At 47.6% G+C, this 14,003-nt stretch overlaps 1 protein-coding gene across 1 annotated transcript; it reads left to right on the top strand.

The window, feature by feature from the left end:
- Nucleotides 1-503: 503 nt before the first annotated feature.
- On the top strand, nt 504-13,739 carry Chrna1 (cholinergic receptor nicotinic alpha 1 subunit). The gene is made up of 9 exons (XM_038337496.1): nt 504-546; nt 5,476-5,621; nt 5,721-5,765; nt 6,455-6,564; nt 8,126-8,321; nt 9,006-9,243; nt 11,662-11,885; nt 13,045-13,284; nt 13,608-13,739. Exons 1-9 carry the CDS (start codon nt 504-506, stop codon nt 13,737-13,739), a joined length of 1,374 nt encoding a protein of 457 aa, XP_038193424.1.
- Nucleotides 13,740-14,003: the final 264 nt, after the last annotated feature.

Raw genomic sequence — 14,003 nt, forward strand, 5'->3', positions numbered from 1 at the left:
AGATAGATAGATAGATAGATAGATAGATAGATAGATAGATAGATAGAAAGGCAGGCAGGCAAACAAGTAAATGTAATTCCAAAACCCCATATGTAAGGCTGGGGGTGTCATCCAGGGGTAGAGCTTTTTTTTTTTTTTTTTTTTTTTTTGCTATTCTTATTTCGCCTATATTTAGCTAGCATGTGTGAGGGTCAGGATTTGCTCTTCAGCACAAAACAGTAAGCGTCCAACTCATGACACATGTGAGCGTTTGTGTAGTTACATCCAGCATGACTATAGTGCTCCCTTAAAGCGAGGTGCGACTGTAGCCCAAGGCCCCTGAGTGGCTCGCTGGGCCTTGGGACTGTGGGCAGCTCAGCTGTCACACACGCACACAGGTGGTGTAAGGCAATAGCCGCGGAGTCAGCTGGCTTCCAGCGCCGCCGGCAGCCGAGCTCCAGACAGAGTGCCAGGGCGCAGGGCAGGCAGCTGGCTGCTGGAGGCCACACCAGTACCCACAGCCCATGGAGCTCCCAGCGTTCCTCCTTCTGCTAGGCCTCTGCTCCGGTAAGTGCCCCTGGGGATGGGGTCCCTGCTTTGTGTCAGAAGTGCTAACCGTCCCCCCTCCCTCAGACCTCAGTCTTACTTCTTTGATGGGAACACGGGATGCAGACACACCAGCCACAGGCTTCGCGACCAGTCATTTCTAGACATTGGCTAGAGGGGACTCCTGGATTTTTAGCTTGTTTACCCGGTTAAAGTGGGAGCTGTTTAGTCAGAGGCCACGGGCAAAATATTCTGGTTGCTGTATTATCGCCTGGTCCCAGACTCAGCCATGTGAACACTCTAGTGTCCCTTCTACAGTCTGGGCCACCGGTAGACGGCGGCGCTGCCTTCATGTTCAAACCCCTACCAGGCATGCGCAACACACACCTGAGGGCTGTGTGTGCTCAAAGATGCCTAGGAACGTGTCCCAATACAAAATCATAAACTTACTTAAGTCTTATTTATTTATTTTTGATTATTTTATTTTTTTTACCTTTTTTGGTAACTTCATTGCGTGGTTTGAGGTGTGAACTTCTGTAGGTGATGGCGTGTTGGAATTCACCGACAACGCAGCGTCACAAATAACGACATTCACCGGACTTTTGTGGCTCTAGGATCTGTCTGAGAATGAAGGGAATTGATTGGCAGCTACAGGTGTTCATCAACGTAGGTTTAAACCGTCTCTACAGAGAATAGGTTTTGTCATTTTTTTTCCAACTTCAGAGTTTTTTTTTTTAAGTCCATATAAAGGTGCAGCTGCTGCTCTCTCGCCCCACCCCATTCTTTAAGGACCTCACTAATATGTAGGCTTTCATTTGAGTTGGACTTATGAAACCTTGCACAGCCCTTGACCTCCTCTCTGCTGTGGAATGTGTCACATCCCAGCAGCTGAAACAGTATCCGAGACCCAGACTTCCGGTAGAGGGAAACAGGAGAAGGTGTTGATTGCTTCCTGTGAAGGTTTCCTGGTGACATCATCCTGCCAAGGAGCAAGGAGGCCAAGGGCCCCGCAGCTCCCTGCTCTAAATGGCTCTAACCAACGTGGGCCTTCCAGGCAAGGGCAAAGAGCTTGTGCAAATACATACTCATTTTCAATAGCAATCTTAGGGAAAATATCTAAATTCAAATCAATTAAAGCCTGTGGAATTTGAAACTGAGCCAACCAAATCGGGTTCAGTATGTGTGTGTTTGCAAACACCACACTCAGGGAAAAATTCATTTTTAAAATATTTAAAAGATTTTTTTTAAAAAAATGTATATGTATGAATGTTTTACAGACATGTGTGCACGCTACATGTGTTCCTAGTGACTACAGAGGTCAGAAGAGGGCATCAGAGTCCCTGGAACTGGAATAATACATAGTTATGAGCCACCCTGTGGGCACTGGGGACAAATTAGGTCCCCTGCAAGAGCAGCAAGTGCTTTTAACTTCTGAGCCATCTCTTCAGCCCCCTCAGCGAGAATCCTTAAGTGCCATGCTTCTAAAAAAACACCTACAAGATCTCTTAGGACAACAAATTCAGATGCAGCTGCTCAGAGAAGGGTGTGCGATGTATTTTGATCAAACCTAAAGTTTCCTGTGTTGATTCCCATGTGTAGTCTGTGGGAAGCAGACACCTTCACCCTGAGTGGGTGATGTTCTGGGTGAATGTGTGCTGTTGACTCAGGCAGGACTGTGCCAGGCATCCCAGAGCCTCAGACCTGTGGAGGAAGAGGACAGCTTCCCTAGGGCAAGGCTCAGAGCGAGATGGCAAAGCCTCCCTCTGGTGCACGTGTGAATGTGAAAGTGTGTGCAGAAATGTCTACCATGGTTTTCTCCCCACGGGATGTTATGGCCTGAAGACTGCTCCCCTATGGAGCTGTTCCCACTGAGATCGCTACCCTGTTCCAACTGTATACCATAAACCCTGCCTCCTTGTTGAACTGGAACGCAATATCCCTCTACCCTGTTCAGTCCATGTAAGAAGCATGCTGAGCTTCCGGGAATTATTCCAGGTTCTCCATCTGAAGAACCAGCCGTCCTACCCTCGTGTTTCTGTGGCCATGTGTCTGTGTTTCTTTCATAAGGCCCTCACTGTCCCCGTCAGGCCCTTTCCTGGAGCCACTCAAAGGATGTGACAGTGGTCTACAGTAATTTAGAATTACAGCCAGGCAGGGCGATTTAATCCCAGCACTCAGGAGGCAGAGGCAGGCAGATCTCTGTGAGTTCGAGGCCAGCCTGATCTAGGGAATTCATGGACAGCCAGGGCTGTTACACAGAGAAACCCTGTCTCAAAAAACTGAAAAAAGGAAAAGATAAAGAAAGGAAGAAATTAGAATTATAAAATGCGGTCCAACAGCCTAAACTTTTTATTGTAAGGAAACTGAAGTTAAAAGATTTGAACTGACATGTTGGGGGTGACAAGACTCAGGTTCTAGAATGTGATCACTTAAAAACTTTGTTAGTCCCATGCACAAGCCTAAAATGACCTGAGCTCGCCCTGGTAGCGACACAGCATGACACTGGAGTAAGAGTTACCCATGGTGTCTCACTGATGTTCAGAATTTCTTTTGTCAAAACCAGGGCCCGTTCCCTGGGTACGAACACACACTGGGCTGGTGGGATGGCTCAGTAAGTAAAGCCCTGGCGGTAAAAACGCAGGACCTTAGTTCAGTCCCCAGAACCCATATTTAAAAAGCCAAGCATGGTGGCACATATCTGTAACCCCAACTCTGGGGACAGGAAGGCAGACAAGTCCCTGTGGCTCGCTGGCCATCCAGCCTAGCCTGCGTGATAAATTTTAGGCTGATGAGAGACTCTGTCTCCAAAAAGAGGTGGATCCCTGAGAAATGACATCCGAGGTTGTCCTTTGTCCTCCACATGCGTGTACACATATATGTATTTGCACACACACATATGCAAATGCACACAGTCTCCCACACAGAATATAGATTAGACCCACATGATCTAAAAAGCACACTTTGAACTTGTAGCTAAGTTCATCTTCTTAGCATCCATCTTCTGTGAGCAAAATTCACACTGATTCCTGTCAGGGCCACTCTCTCAGGGCTCACAGGACACAGCACAATTGCTGTTCTGTTTACACAGCCCCTTTCATGGAGACCCTTGCCTGTCTTCCACTTAAGAATCCCAAGCACACCACTGCCACCTTAGGACACATCACCTTCCAGTGTGTTCACAGTTATTTATGCAAATACAAATGTCAATCACCATGTGAATAAAGAGAAGAGATTCATGCCAGGTTCAGCTCTGTTGTGGAATATTTAACCATGTAAAGGTGTGTTGCATTTGTTTGTGCTACATTTGTTTAACGATGTAAAGATGTGTTGCTGTTTTACCGTGCCTGCCTAAGGCACCTAATTGGTGTAATTAAAAAGCTGAACAGTCAATAGCTAGGCAATAGAGGGATAGGTGGCCTGGCAGGCAGAAAGAGTAAGTAGAGAAGGAATCTAGATGGGGGTGGGAGGGAGGATGCCCAAGACTAGCCAGCCAGTCAGTCAGACACAGAGTAAGCAGAGAAATATGTTGTAAGGAGGCCACTAGTTCCTGGCCGCTTAGCCCCGAAATAATCACACAGAAACTGTATTAATTAAATCACTGCTTGGCCTATTAGCTCTAGCTTCTTATTGGCTAACTCTTACATATTAATTTCACTCATTTCTATTCATCTGTGTATCGCCACATGGCTGTGGCTTACCGGCTAAAGCTCTGGCGTCCCTCTCCAGCAGGACTACATGGCTTCTCTCTGACTCTGACCTTCTTTCTCCCAGCATTCAGTTTAGTTTTTCCCCGCCTACTTTTGCTCTGTCCTGTTCTGCTATAGGCTCAAAGCAGTTCCTTTATTTATCAATGGTAATCACAGCATACAGAGGTAAATTCCACATCAGAAACAGGACATACAGAACTAACTGTGTTCTAAGTAGAAGTCCGAACCCGAGTCCTCAAGGCACAGGGGTTTTGTTTGTGATTTAGTTTTCTCTCTGTTTTAATCTACCAGCAGTGCTCTGTGAAAACTCAGGTAGAACATGCATGTGTAAACTGGACTGTTTTAGCATTTAAAGTACATAGCTCAGTTCAATATTATCATTATTGCCTAGCTCTGGAACTGTTTGGTTGTCTTCGAAGGACACTCTGGCCCCATTAAGTGGCCCTGTTCTCCCAGTCACAATGAACCACCTACCTTCCACCACTATGGAGTTACCGGTCCAGATGTCCCATCAGCACATGCCCTTGACACCTGTTTGCACTAGCTGAATGTTTTTAAGGTGTATCCATGGTGCAACAGGATCTTCGCTTCATATCCTTTCTATGAACCAATCATATTCCATTCTTTGAACGTACTACAATTCATCCATCCGTTTTCTGTTAAAGACACCATGGGGCCGTTTCCACCGTCTGAGTATAACACATAGTTTGGTTGTTCTTTTGGTGTACACTCAGGATCATATGCAGCTCTGGGTTTAGATTGTTGAGGACCTCATAACTTCACCAACACTTAGTACTTTCCTTTTAGTTCACTGTGGCCAGACTAGAGGTTGTAAACCAGCATCTGCTTTACACTGTCCATGGCAATCCTAAAACAAGAGGCCAGTCAGTCCAAGGTTGTCTTAGACCGTGTCCAGACTCTAAAACACCCGTGCTAGCCTTTCTGTGTGTGTGTGTGTGTGTGTGAGTGTGTGTGTGTGTGTGTGTTTTCTGTGTGGTCTCCCGGAAAACGTGATATGGCCAGGGGCTGCATTAAGTAAGGTCACCTGTCGAAAGAGCATGTGTTATCCCACCCAAATGTTTCTGGGTAAGGGACCACACTGGCAGCTGTGTTTGGGAGGGGACGCTGCCTTTGACAGGGGCGCTGTGTGCCCTTCATTACCCGGCTATGCCTCTAGCCCTGGCGAGAATGTGTACAAGCTGGGAAACAGTATCTGACAAGATACGTGTCCTTTGCTGCCCAGCAGGCCTGGTTCTGGGCTCCGAGCATGAGACGCGTCTGGTGGCAAAGCTATTTAAAGACTACAGCAGTGTGGTGCGGCCGGTGGAGGACCACCGGGAGATTGTGCAGGTCACCGTGGGCCTACAGCTGATCCAGCTCATCAATGTGGTAAGAAGGGTGCTGGGGGTTCCCTGTGGCACCCACTGCGTGGCACCCACCCCTTAGCGTCCCTGCACATGCCCTAAAGAGGGGCTTCTTTGTTTGCAGGATGAAGTCAATCAGATTGTGACCACCAACATCCGTCTGAAACAGGTAACGCAACTGGGTAACTGACCTCATGTCGCTTTTATTCACCTAAAATCAAACCTGGGCCCCGATTAAATCAATCTAGGAAATAGGATTGAATACAAAAATGTTGGAAGTGGGTCCTTTGGGATGGGGGGAGCCTATATATCTGGCATATCCTAATATCCTGTTTGATTTGAGTTTTCTCTTTGTGTTTGTTGGTCTCTGTGTGGGTTCATCTGCTAGGGAGGCTGTAGCCAAGGAATACAAACTAGAAGGCATCAACAACAGGGATTTATCATTGCACTGTTCTGAAGGCCAGATGTTCCAAAGTCAATGTGTCATTGGAGTTGCTTCCTTCCGAGGACTGAGGGGGAATCTATTTCGGAAGTTTCTACGAGGCTTGTAGATAGTTGCTGTCATGGTCGATAAACATTTGCTCTGTGAATTTGGTGTGTGTGTTTGTGTTTAAATTTCCTCTTTTTATAAGGACATTGGACTGGGGCTTACCTAATGAATTGGTTTTAACTTCATTTCTTTGTAACGATACAACTAAGGGCCCATTCTGAAGTAAAGGCTAGCGCTAGCAAGAGTGAATTCCACCAAAATAGAAATCAGCCTGTGACATGGTGTTCCTAAAGCTTGTGGGTCCATCGGGACTCTGGATCACTCTAGATAGGCTAGCTATCTAATTAGGGACATGTCTCCCTTTCTAGCAATGGGTAGATTGCAACTTGAAATGGAACCCAGACGACTATGGTGGGGTGAAAAAAATCCACATCCCCTCGGAAAAGATCTGGCGGCCGGACGTCGTTCTCTATAACAAGTAAGCAAAGCCATGAGGGATGGGCCAAGTGTCCCCTCAGAAAAACTGCCACCTGTGTTTCCCCACCGTTTGCATTAAATAACCCTTAAAATCAGAGCCACGTTGACAGGCGAGGGGTGCCATATGGCGTCCCATGTTATGAATAGAAACAATTATGGGAGCCAAATTGAATCAGGGCTGTGGGTGGGGACATTAATCCCGGAGAGCCGCAGTGGGGCGTGTGGCAGCCATCCGAATCACCTGGACTTCCGTCTCTGAGTTTCTTGGAATCAAATACCCGCCCCCTCCCGCCCCCGCCACCAAATGGGTCTCAAATCCCAGGGGGTCTTATTCACCACGTCTTTAATGCCATCCCAGCAGTAATACCCGGATGCCTAGGTTGCCATCCATGGGGCCCTGCCACAGACTGAGTGTTGTGAAATTATAATGCGATTCAAGACACTTGGCTTAATGACACGTTCATTATCATATGCCCTTCATTTGTCAGGGAATATTCATTTCAAAGAGCATCCTTCCAAGGCAGGAGCAGGAGCATGCGCAGTCAGCTAGAGGATTTGCAGCCTGCTCCCACACAGACCGCTGATGTTCCCGGTAGGGGCGGTGAATGAAAATGATGCCCTCTGGCGGCCCTCCCAGCATCCACCGCACGCCGCCCAGCTATAGCTGGGATTCCAGCTTGACCCAAATTCCCCCATTGAAGGCGGTATGCTTCTGTACAGAGATGCTGATGAAAGCAGAGCCTTCTCTTCCGTGAGAACCCAGGGTAGCTCTGGTCCTCTCCACAGTTGAATAAGGGGCACTTCCATGGCTAAAAATACAAGCTGGTGATGCAGCCCGGTGGCAGAGGACTTGTCTGACCCGTGAAACATTTATACTGAATTCTCAGAACTAGAGAAAAAGGACGTTTGGGTTTTTAAAGACCTACGTTTTCAGCTTCTGAGAAGGGATCCAGCTATGTGGCCATGCTGGGTCTTCAGACTCACGTGGCCTCTCTTGCTTGTATGGCCGGAGGCTCTGTGCCCTTCTCTCTCAGCTACAACGGCCCCTCCCCTGCTGGCCAGAGGCATCTGAGTTTATGTCCCGCCCACCAAGTTCTGAACAACCCTCAGAAGGGCACAGTCCTCCCCCACAGCGTTCAGCTACTAGGAGTGTTTTATTTTAAATTTCCAGATTTTCCAGTCAGCTCTCAAAGCGCAGACTGTGAGGGTCTCTGGGGACTGGAAAGGAGAACGGAGGTACAAGGGGCCCATGTCACCTGTTGGTCCCCGAAGCCTGTAGATTCCCACGTTCTTCCTTTGATATCTGAGTCGGGTCTTGCTTAGTGCTCAGGAATCTGTATTCTTTCATTGGCTCATTGACTGATTGAAAGAGAGTAGGTCTTCCTATGTAGCCCAGACTAACTGTCTTAATCCCAGCCGCTGGAACATTGTAATCACCACACCTGGTTAGTACTTAAGAATGTGGGGTTTTTGATCATTACTCCAGGGAGGAAATTTGGGGAGCCCTGCAGTAGACTAGAAGGCAAGATTGGACCCATTTTTCTCTCTCATCCCAACCGTAGTGCAGATGGCGACTTTGCCATTGTCAAATTCACCAAGGTGCTCCTGGACTACACCGGCCACATCACCTGGACGCCCCCAGCCATCTATAAAAGCTACTGTGAGATCATCGTCACCCACTTTCCCTTCGATGAGCAAAACTGCAGCATGAAGCTGGGCACCTGGACCTATGATGGCTCTGTGGTGGCCATCAACCCGGTAGGTGGTGGCCTCCCGGGATGAAGCCGGTTCAAGAATAGGACCGCCCCGGTATCCAGGGTGGTCCTGCAGATGATCCAGGTCATCAGTGTGGTAAGACAAGTGTGGGAGCAGTCACAGGCTCCAGGCCCTCCTCTCCGCTAGAGACGCATCTAGTTGTCTGGCTTTCAGCTGAGTGCCAAGGTTCCTGATGCCCCGGAGAACTAAGTAAGAATTCCCATTGCTGTGTGCTGTCTTAAGAATTCTGATGAATGAGTCGAGCGGGGCTCAGGATCAATAATTTATTTATTTATTTATTTTGTATAGTGTTCTGCTTGCATGTATGCCTGCAGACCAGAAGAGGGCACCAGATCTCATTACAGATGGTTTTGAGCCACCATTAATTGCTGGGAATTGAACTCAGGTCCTCTGGAAGAGCGAGCAGCCAGTGCTCTTAACCTCTGAGCCATCTCTCCATCCCCAGGATCAGTATTTTAAAGTTTCACGGAGATCTGAGATTTGTAGAGCCAAAATGAATAACCCTAATTTACCATATAACGCATGCTGTAGGAAATAAACTTATTACCCCAAAACAGGGGCCCAGCATCAGTCTTAAAGAAATGACCTTCCGAATGGGATATGGCTGTCATTGCCCCTCCTCGGGGTGATGGAGTGGGGCTCTGCAAACCTTATTTGGTTTCTCAGGAAAGTGACCAGCCAGACCTGAGTAACTTCATGGAGAGCGGGGAGTGGGTGATCAAGGAAGCCAGGGGCTGGAAGCACTGGGTGTTTTACTCCTGCTGCCCCAACACTCCCTATCTGGACATCACCTACCACTTCGTCATGCAGCGCCTGCCCCTCTACTTCATCGTCAACGTCATCATTCCCTGCCTGCTCTTCTCCTTCCTAACCAGCCTGGTGTTCTACCTGCCCACAGACTCAGGTGAGCGCGGTTGCCATGACTACAGGTGCTATGGAGCTCGCGCTGCTATTTTAGGGGGAGCCAGAAATAACTGTGCTAACAGAGGCACAGAGACCCAGTTCATCGTTGCTGTGGGCAGGGTGCAGGCGGACAGTCGCCAAGTGGCTGTATGATGCTAGTGGAGCTCATAGCGGGAACGGAACTCGGGTTCCCTGGAAGAGCAACAAGTGCGCTTGACCATTCAGCTATCTCTCCAGCCCCACACACCCCTATAGCTTTGGAGCCTGTCCTGGAACTCGCTGTATAGACCAGGGTGGCCTCGAACTCACAGAGATCCACCTGCCTCTGCCTCCTGAGTGCTGGGATTAAAAGTGTGCATCACCATCACCTGGCACCCCCCCTCGTATTTCTACTTATTTATTTTTATGTGTGTGAGTATTATGCCTACATGTATGTCTGTATGCAACATGTGTGTGCCTGGTGCTGATGGCCAAAAGAGAGCACCAGTTCCCCTGGAACAGGAGTTCTTTTTTTTGATATTTATTTATTTATTATGTATACAATATTCTGTGTGTATGACTGTAGGCCAGAAGAGGGCACCAGACCTCATTACAGATGGTTGTGAGCCACCATGTGGTTGCTGGGAATTGAACTCAGGACCTTTGGAAGAGCAGGCAATGCTCTTAACCTCTGAACCATCTCTCCAGCCCTGGAACGGGAGTTCTAATGGTTGTGAGCTTTAATGTGGGCGCTGGGATGGAGCAGCCAGTGCTCTTGACTGCTGAGCCATCTCTCTTGCCTCCCATATTTCTTTCTGAACAAGTAAGTGCACATAAATATTTCCAGCTTCCCAAGCAAACGAAATTTCTGAAAGCAAGTAGAAAAATGCTGATAAAGTAATATGGAAACTAGTTAGCATCTATAAATGCTGAATTATGACTGCATAACAGAAGAGTTATGATTACTTAGTACATAACTAAATCATATTGCTAGATAAGAAATGGGAACTAAGTTGATAACTTAATATTTATAATTCTAACTTCTTCTTTTGAGGGCAGAACTGAGGATCCCCTGCTTTTACTCTGTATCTTCTGTATTTAGTCACTCGCTCCTCAGGAGTCACAAGAAACCGGTTCTAGGATGCCCGCAGGTCCTGGAATCCAAGGATGCTCAAGTCCCTCATAGAAAATGGCATCACAGTCACATGGAATTTCTGCACAATCTTTGATACTTAAAATTATTTCGTGTTAGGTTGTAAAGGCTACACAAACAGCTATAAGCTACATCATCTGGAAGACAGCGGCAGAAAAGCCTGCGTGTGTGCAGTATAGATACGGTTCAGTTTTCCTGAATCTCTCCAGTCTGAGTTTGAATGAATCCTTGCAAAATCTGCAGGTACAGAAGGCTGACTGTCTATCTACTATCTGGAAGACTACATACGAAGAGGACCACAGTAACAGCAGGCAGGGCAATATGAGAGACCCCCCAGGGACCCCAACAAGAGGAGCCCAAGGTTCTCTATAGCACCCCACCACCCTTCTTGCTGCTTGCTCAGCCAGGACTTCTGAGACTTGGGCTTGCAGGATAAAGACAAGGGACTTAAGGGGATCCCTACTATGAAAAATAAAACAAACCGAGAAATGCGTGAAAAGTCAAACTTTCTAGACAAGAGTATGAGGAGGCAGGGGTTCGGAGTCCCGGGTGTCCTGAGGACAGCTCCTCATTGGCAGATTTGCTCTCTTTTCATATTGGCCTTGAAGCTTGCTTCATACTGAGAGACGTGTATTTGTGGGCTGCCCAGCCATCTGCTGGCTAACGAGAGAGTCAGTCCTGAAGTTTAGCCCCGCTCCCACCTTTGTCTAGTTTGCCAACCCAGAATCCCCTTTGTTTTCCTAAGTCCCAACAAAAAAGAAGAGTTTAGGCCATGAAATCCACAGCTTGGCAAGATGGAGTGGAGACACCGGCCTCTCGATGCTGTCAGTAGGGTTAAGACGCTGCAGTCACACAGGAAAGAAGTCCCCAGATTAACCCTTGAGAACATGCCGGCCACCTTCCTTCACTTTGGACTTTGGCGGCAGATGAGGGTACAAGGACGGCCTTGATGGGAATTCACAGATGGGGTGTTCTAAACACTAGCAGCTTCTGTCTTCTTAGCTCTGAAAGCTCAAACTGAGAGCAGGGAGCCAACAGGCTTCGTCTGTTGTGAGACCAACCTCCCGGCCTAACAGAGGCCACCTTCTCCTTGTCTTCATGGTCCTCCCTGTGCGTGTCTGTGTCCACAGTCCCCCTTGCTGTGACGCCAATGATCCCCGTCCCCACTCTCATTTTGCCTTAATTATCTCCTTAATGGTCCCCTACCCAAGCACAACCCCACACTCTGTGAAGTCTTGGGGTTCCAGGAAGGGGTGGTTGTAGCATTTCTTCCTTTTGTCTCTTTAGGGGAGAAGATGACGCTGAGTATCTCTGTCTTGCTGTCCCTCACCGTGTTCCTTCTGGTCATCGTGGAGCTGATCCCGTCCACCTCCAGTGCGGTGCCTTTGATCGGGAAGTACATGCTGTTCACCATGGTGTTCGTCATCGCGTCCATCATCATCACCGTCATTGTCATCAACACCCACCACCGCTCGCCCAGCACCCACATCATGCCTGAGTGGGTGCGGAAGGTGAGTGTTGAGACCCGCAGGTCTCCCCTCCAGTGGGACCAATGACAACACGTAGGACTGAAAGTCCTTCTTGGACTTAGGGAACCTGGAGCAGTTTTTGTGGGTACAGGTAGCCTTCCCAGAGAGAGAAGAAGAGTAAATGATTAAAGCCTGATCAACCTTATGAAATCTCTGATTAGAAATGAATAGACCCCTGCCTGTCTTATCGCTTGGACATTCTTTTTTTATTTTGTTTGTTTTGTTGATTGGTTTTGGTTTTTCGAGACAGGATTTCTCTGTGTAGTCCCAACTGTCCTGGAACTCGCTCTGTAGACCAGGCTGTTTTCCCAGACTTACAGAGATCCACCTGTCTCTGCCTCATGAGTGCTGGGATTAAAGGTGTGTGCCACCATGCCAGGCAAGGACATTCTTAAGATTTGTATTGGTGTGTTTCTCAACTGTTGAGAACTCAACTTCTCATCAGTTGAAAATAGAACAAGGAGTAGAGAGAGAGGAGAGCCCGGATGAGAGGTGTGTGCTCGCAAATATTTCTATTATGGAACTGAACTTGTGTTAATACCTCCCATATGTCTTTTTACTTCATTCAATTAATTTTGTAATCATGCTGGGGATTGAATTCAGGGCCCTGAACATTCTTGACAAGCACTGGACCACTGAGCCAAAGATGCCCACTTTTTATAAGCGTCATACAGACAGTTAACTGTAGGACAATAGTGTCAGTAATCGTGGCTCACCGTGTAGGCTTTCTGGAGGACACTAATTGTCCCTGTTAGATAACTCTGTACGCGTAACATCAGGAACAAAACCCAGAAGAAAACAGTCGAGTTATTCTGTGGGCTAAATGTTTACACGCTTGAGGCTGCAGGACTGGTCTTTAATCTATTTTCCCAGGAATACCCTTTCTGTTGGCTGCAGTCTGGTGATGCAGCGGAGGTGGCTGCACACAGGCTCCCTCCAGTGGCAAGCTGCTCACATTACAGAATCATAGCTGTAGACTGCAGCCAGGAGACTATTGTTCTTGACCCGTAGTGCTAGGACAAAGAGGGTGAGACCTGGAGATGCTGAGTGATTTGTCCAAGATTACACTTCTAACTCAAAGAGGGTGGTTCTTGAAATGTTGACAAGAAGTCTCATGCTGTGGATTTCTTCTTTACATTAGGTTTTTATCGACACTATCCCAAACGTTATGTTTTTCTCCACAATGAAAAGACCATCCAGAGAGAAGCAAGAGAAAAAGATTTTTACAGAAGACATAGATATCTCTGACATTTCCGGGAAGCCGGGGCCTCCACCTGTGGGCTTCCACTCTCCCCTGATCAAGCACCCGGAGGTGAAAAGTGCCATCGAGGGTGTTAAGTACATCGCGGAGACCATGAAGTCAGACCAGGAGTCCAATAATGTAAGCTTTCGAGTTCATCACATCTCTGGGCTTAAATAATCAAATGCACAAGTGTGACAGGTGGGTTTGGCCTGACCAATGAATTGGCTTCAACCTCCAGTTGTGGAGTTCCACTGTCCTCAGAAGTGCTGTGCTGACTGCTTCTAGGCCCCTCTAGTAACTCACGTTGGTGGAAAACAATTTCACAAAATCTAAAGATCAAAATATCAGCCTCAAGTATTAAGGCTTGGAGATTTACATGCTGAAGGCCAGGCCAGTCGGGGATGCTATAAGCCTGTGTCCCATCTTAAGGGATTCCTATCTTATGCTCTTTTCCCTCCCAGGCGTCTGAGGAATGGAAGTATGTTGCCATGGTGATGGACCACATTCTCCTTGGAGTCTTTATGCTGGTATGTCTCATTGGGACACTGGCTGTGTTTGCAGGTCGGCTCATTGAGTTACATCAGCAAGGATGAGCAGGAGGTTGAACCTACCTCTGCTCCAGCCCCAACCAGCGCTGGGAAGAGGAAGTTCTTTAATACTTTCACACTTACCAAACACACAGTGTTCTACATGTCCTATTAATAGTAGTGGTCTCTGTTTACAGGCTATGGTCTTGAAGTATTTCCCCTTTGCTTCTCTTCCAATCCCATGGGTCTTCTTAAAGAGTGAACCCTTTGTAGTAAATAAAAGTGAGCCTTCGAAAACAGAGTTCATTTTTAAGTGACTGCTCAGAGAGT

Source organism: Arvicola amphibius, chromosome 7 (assembly GCF_903992535.2).
Source record: "Arvicola amphibius chromosome 7, mArvAmp1.2, whole genome shotgun sequence".
Lineage (NCBI taxonomy): Eukaryota > Metazoa > Chordata > Mammalia > Rodentia > Cricetidae > Arvicola > Arvicola amphibius.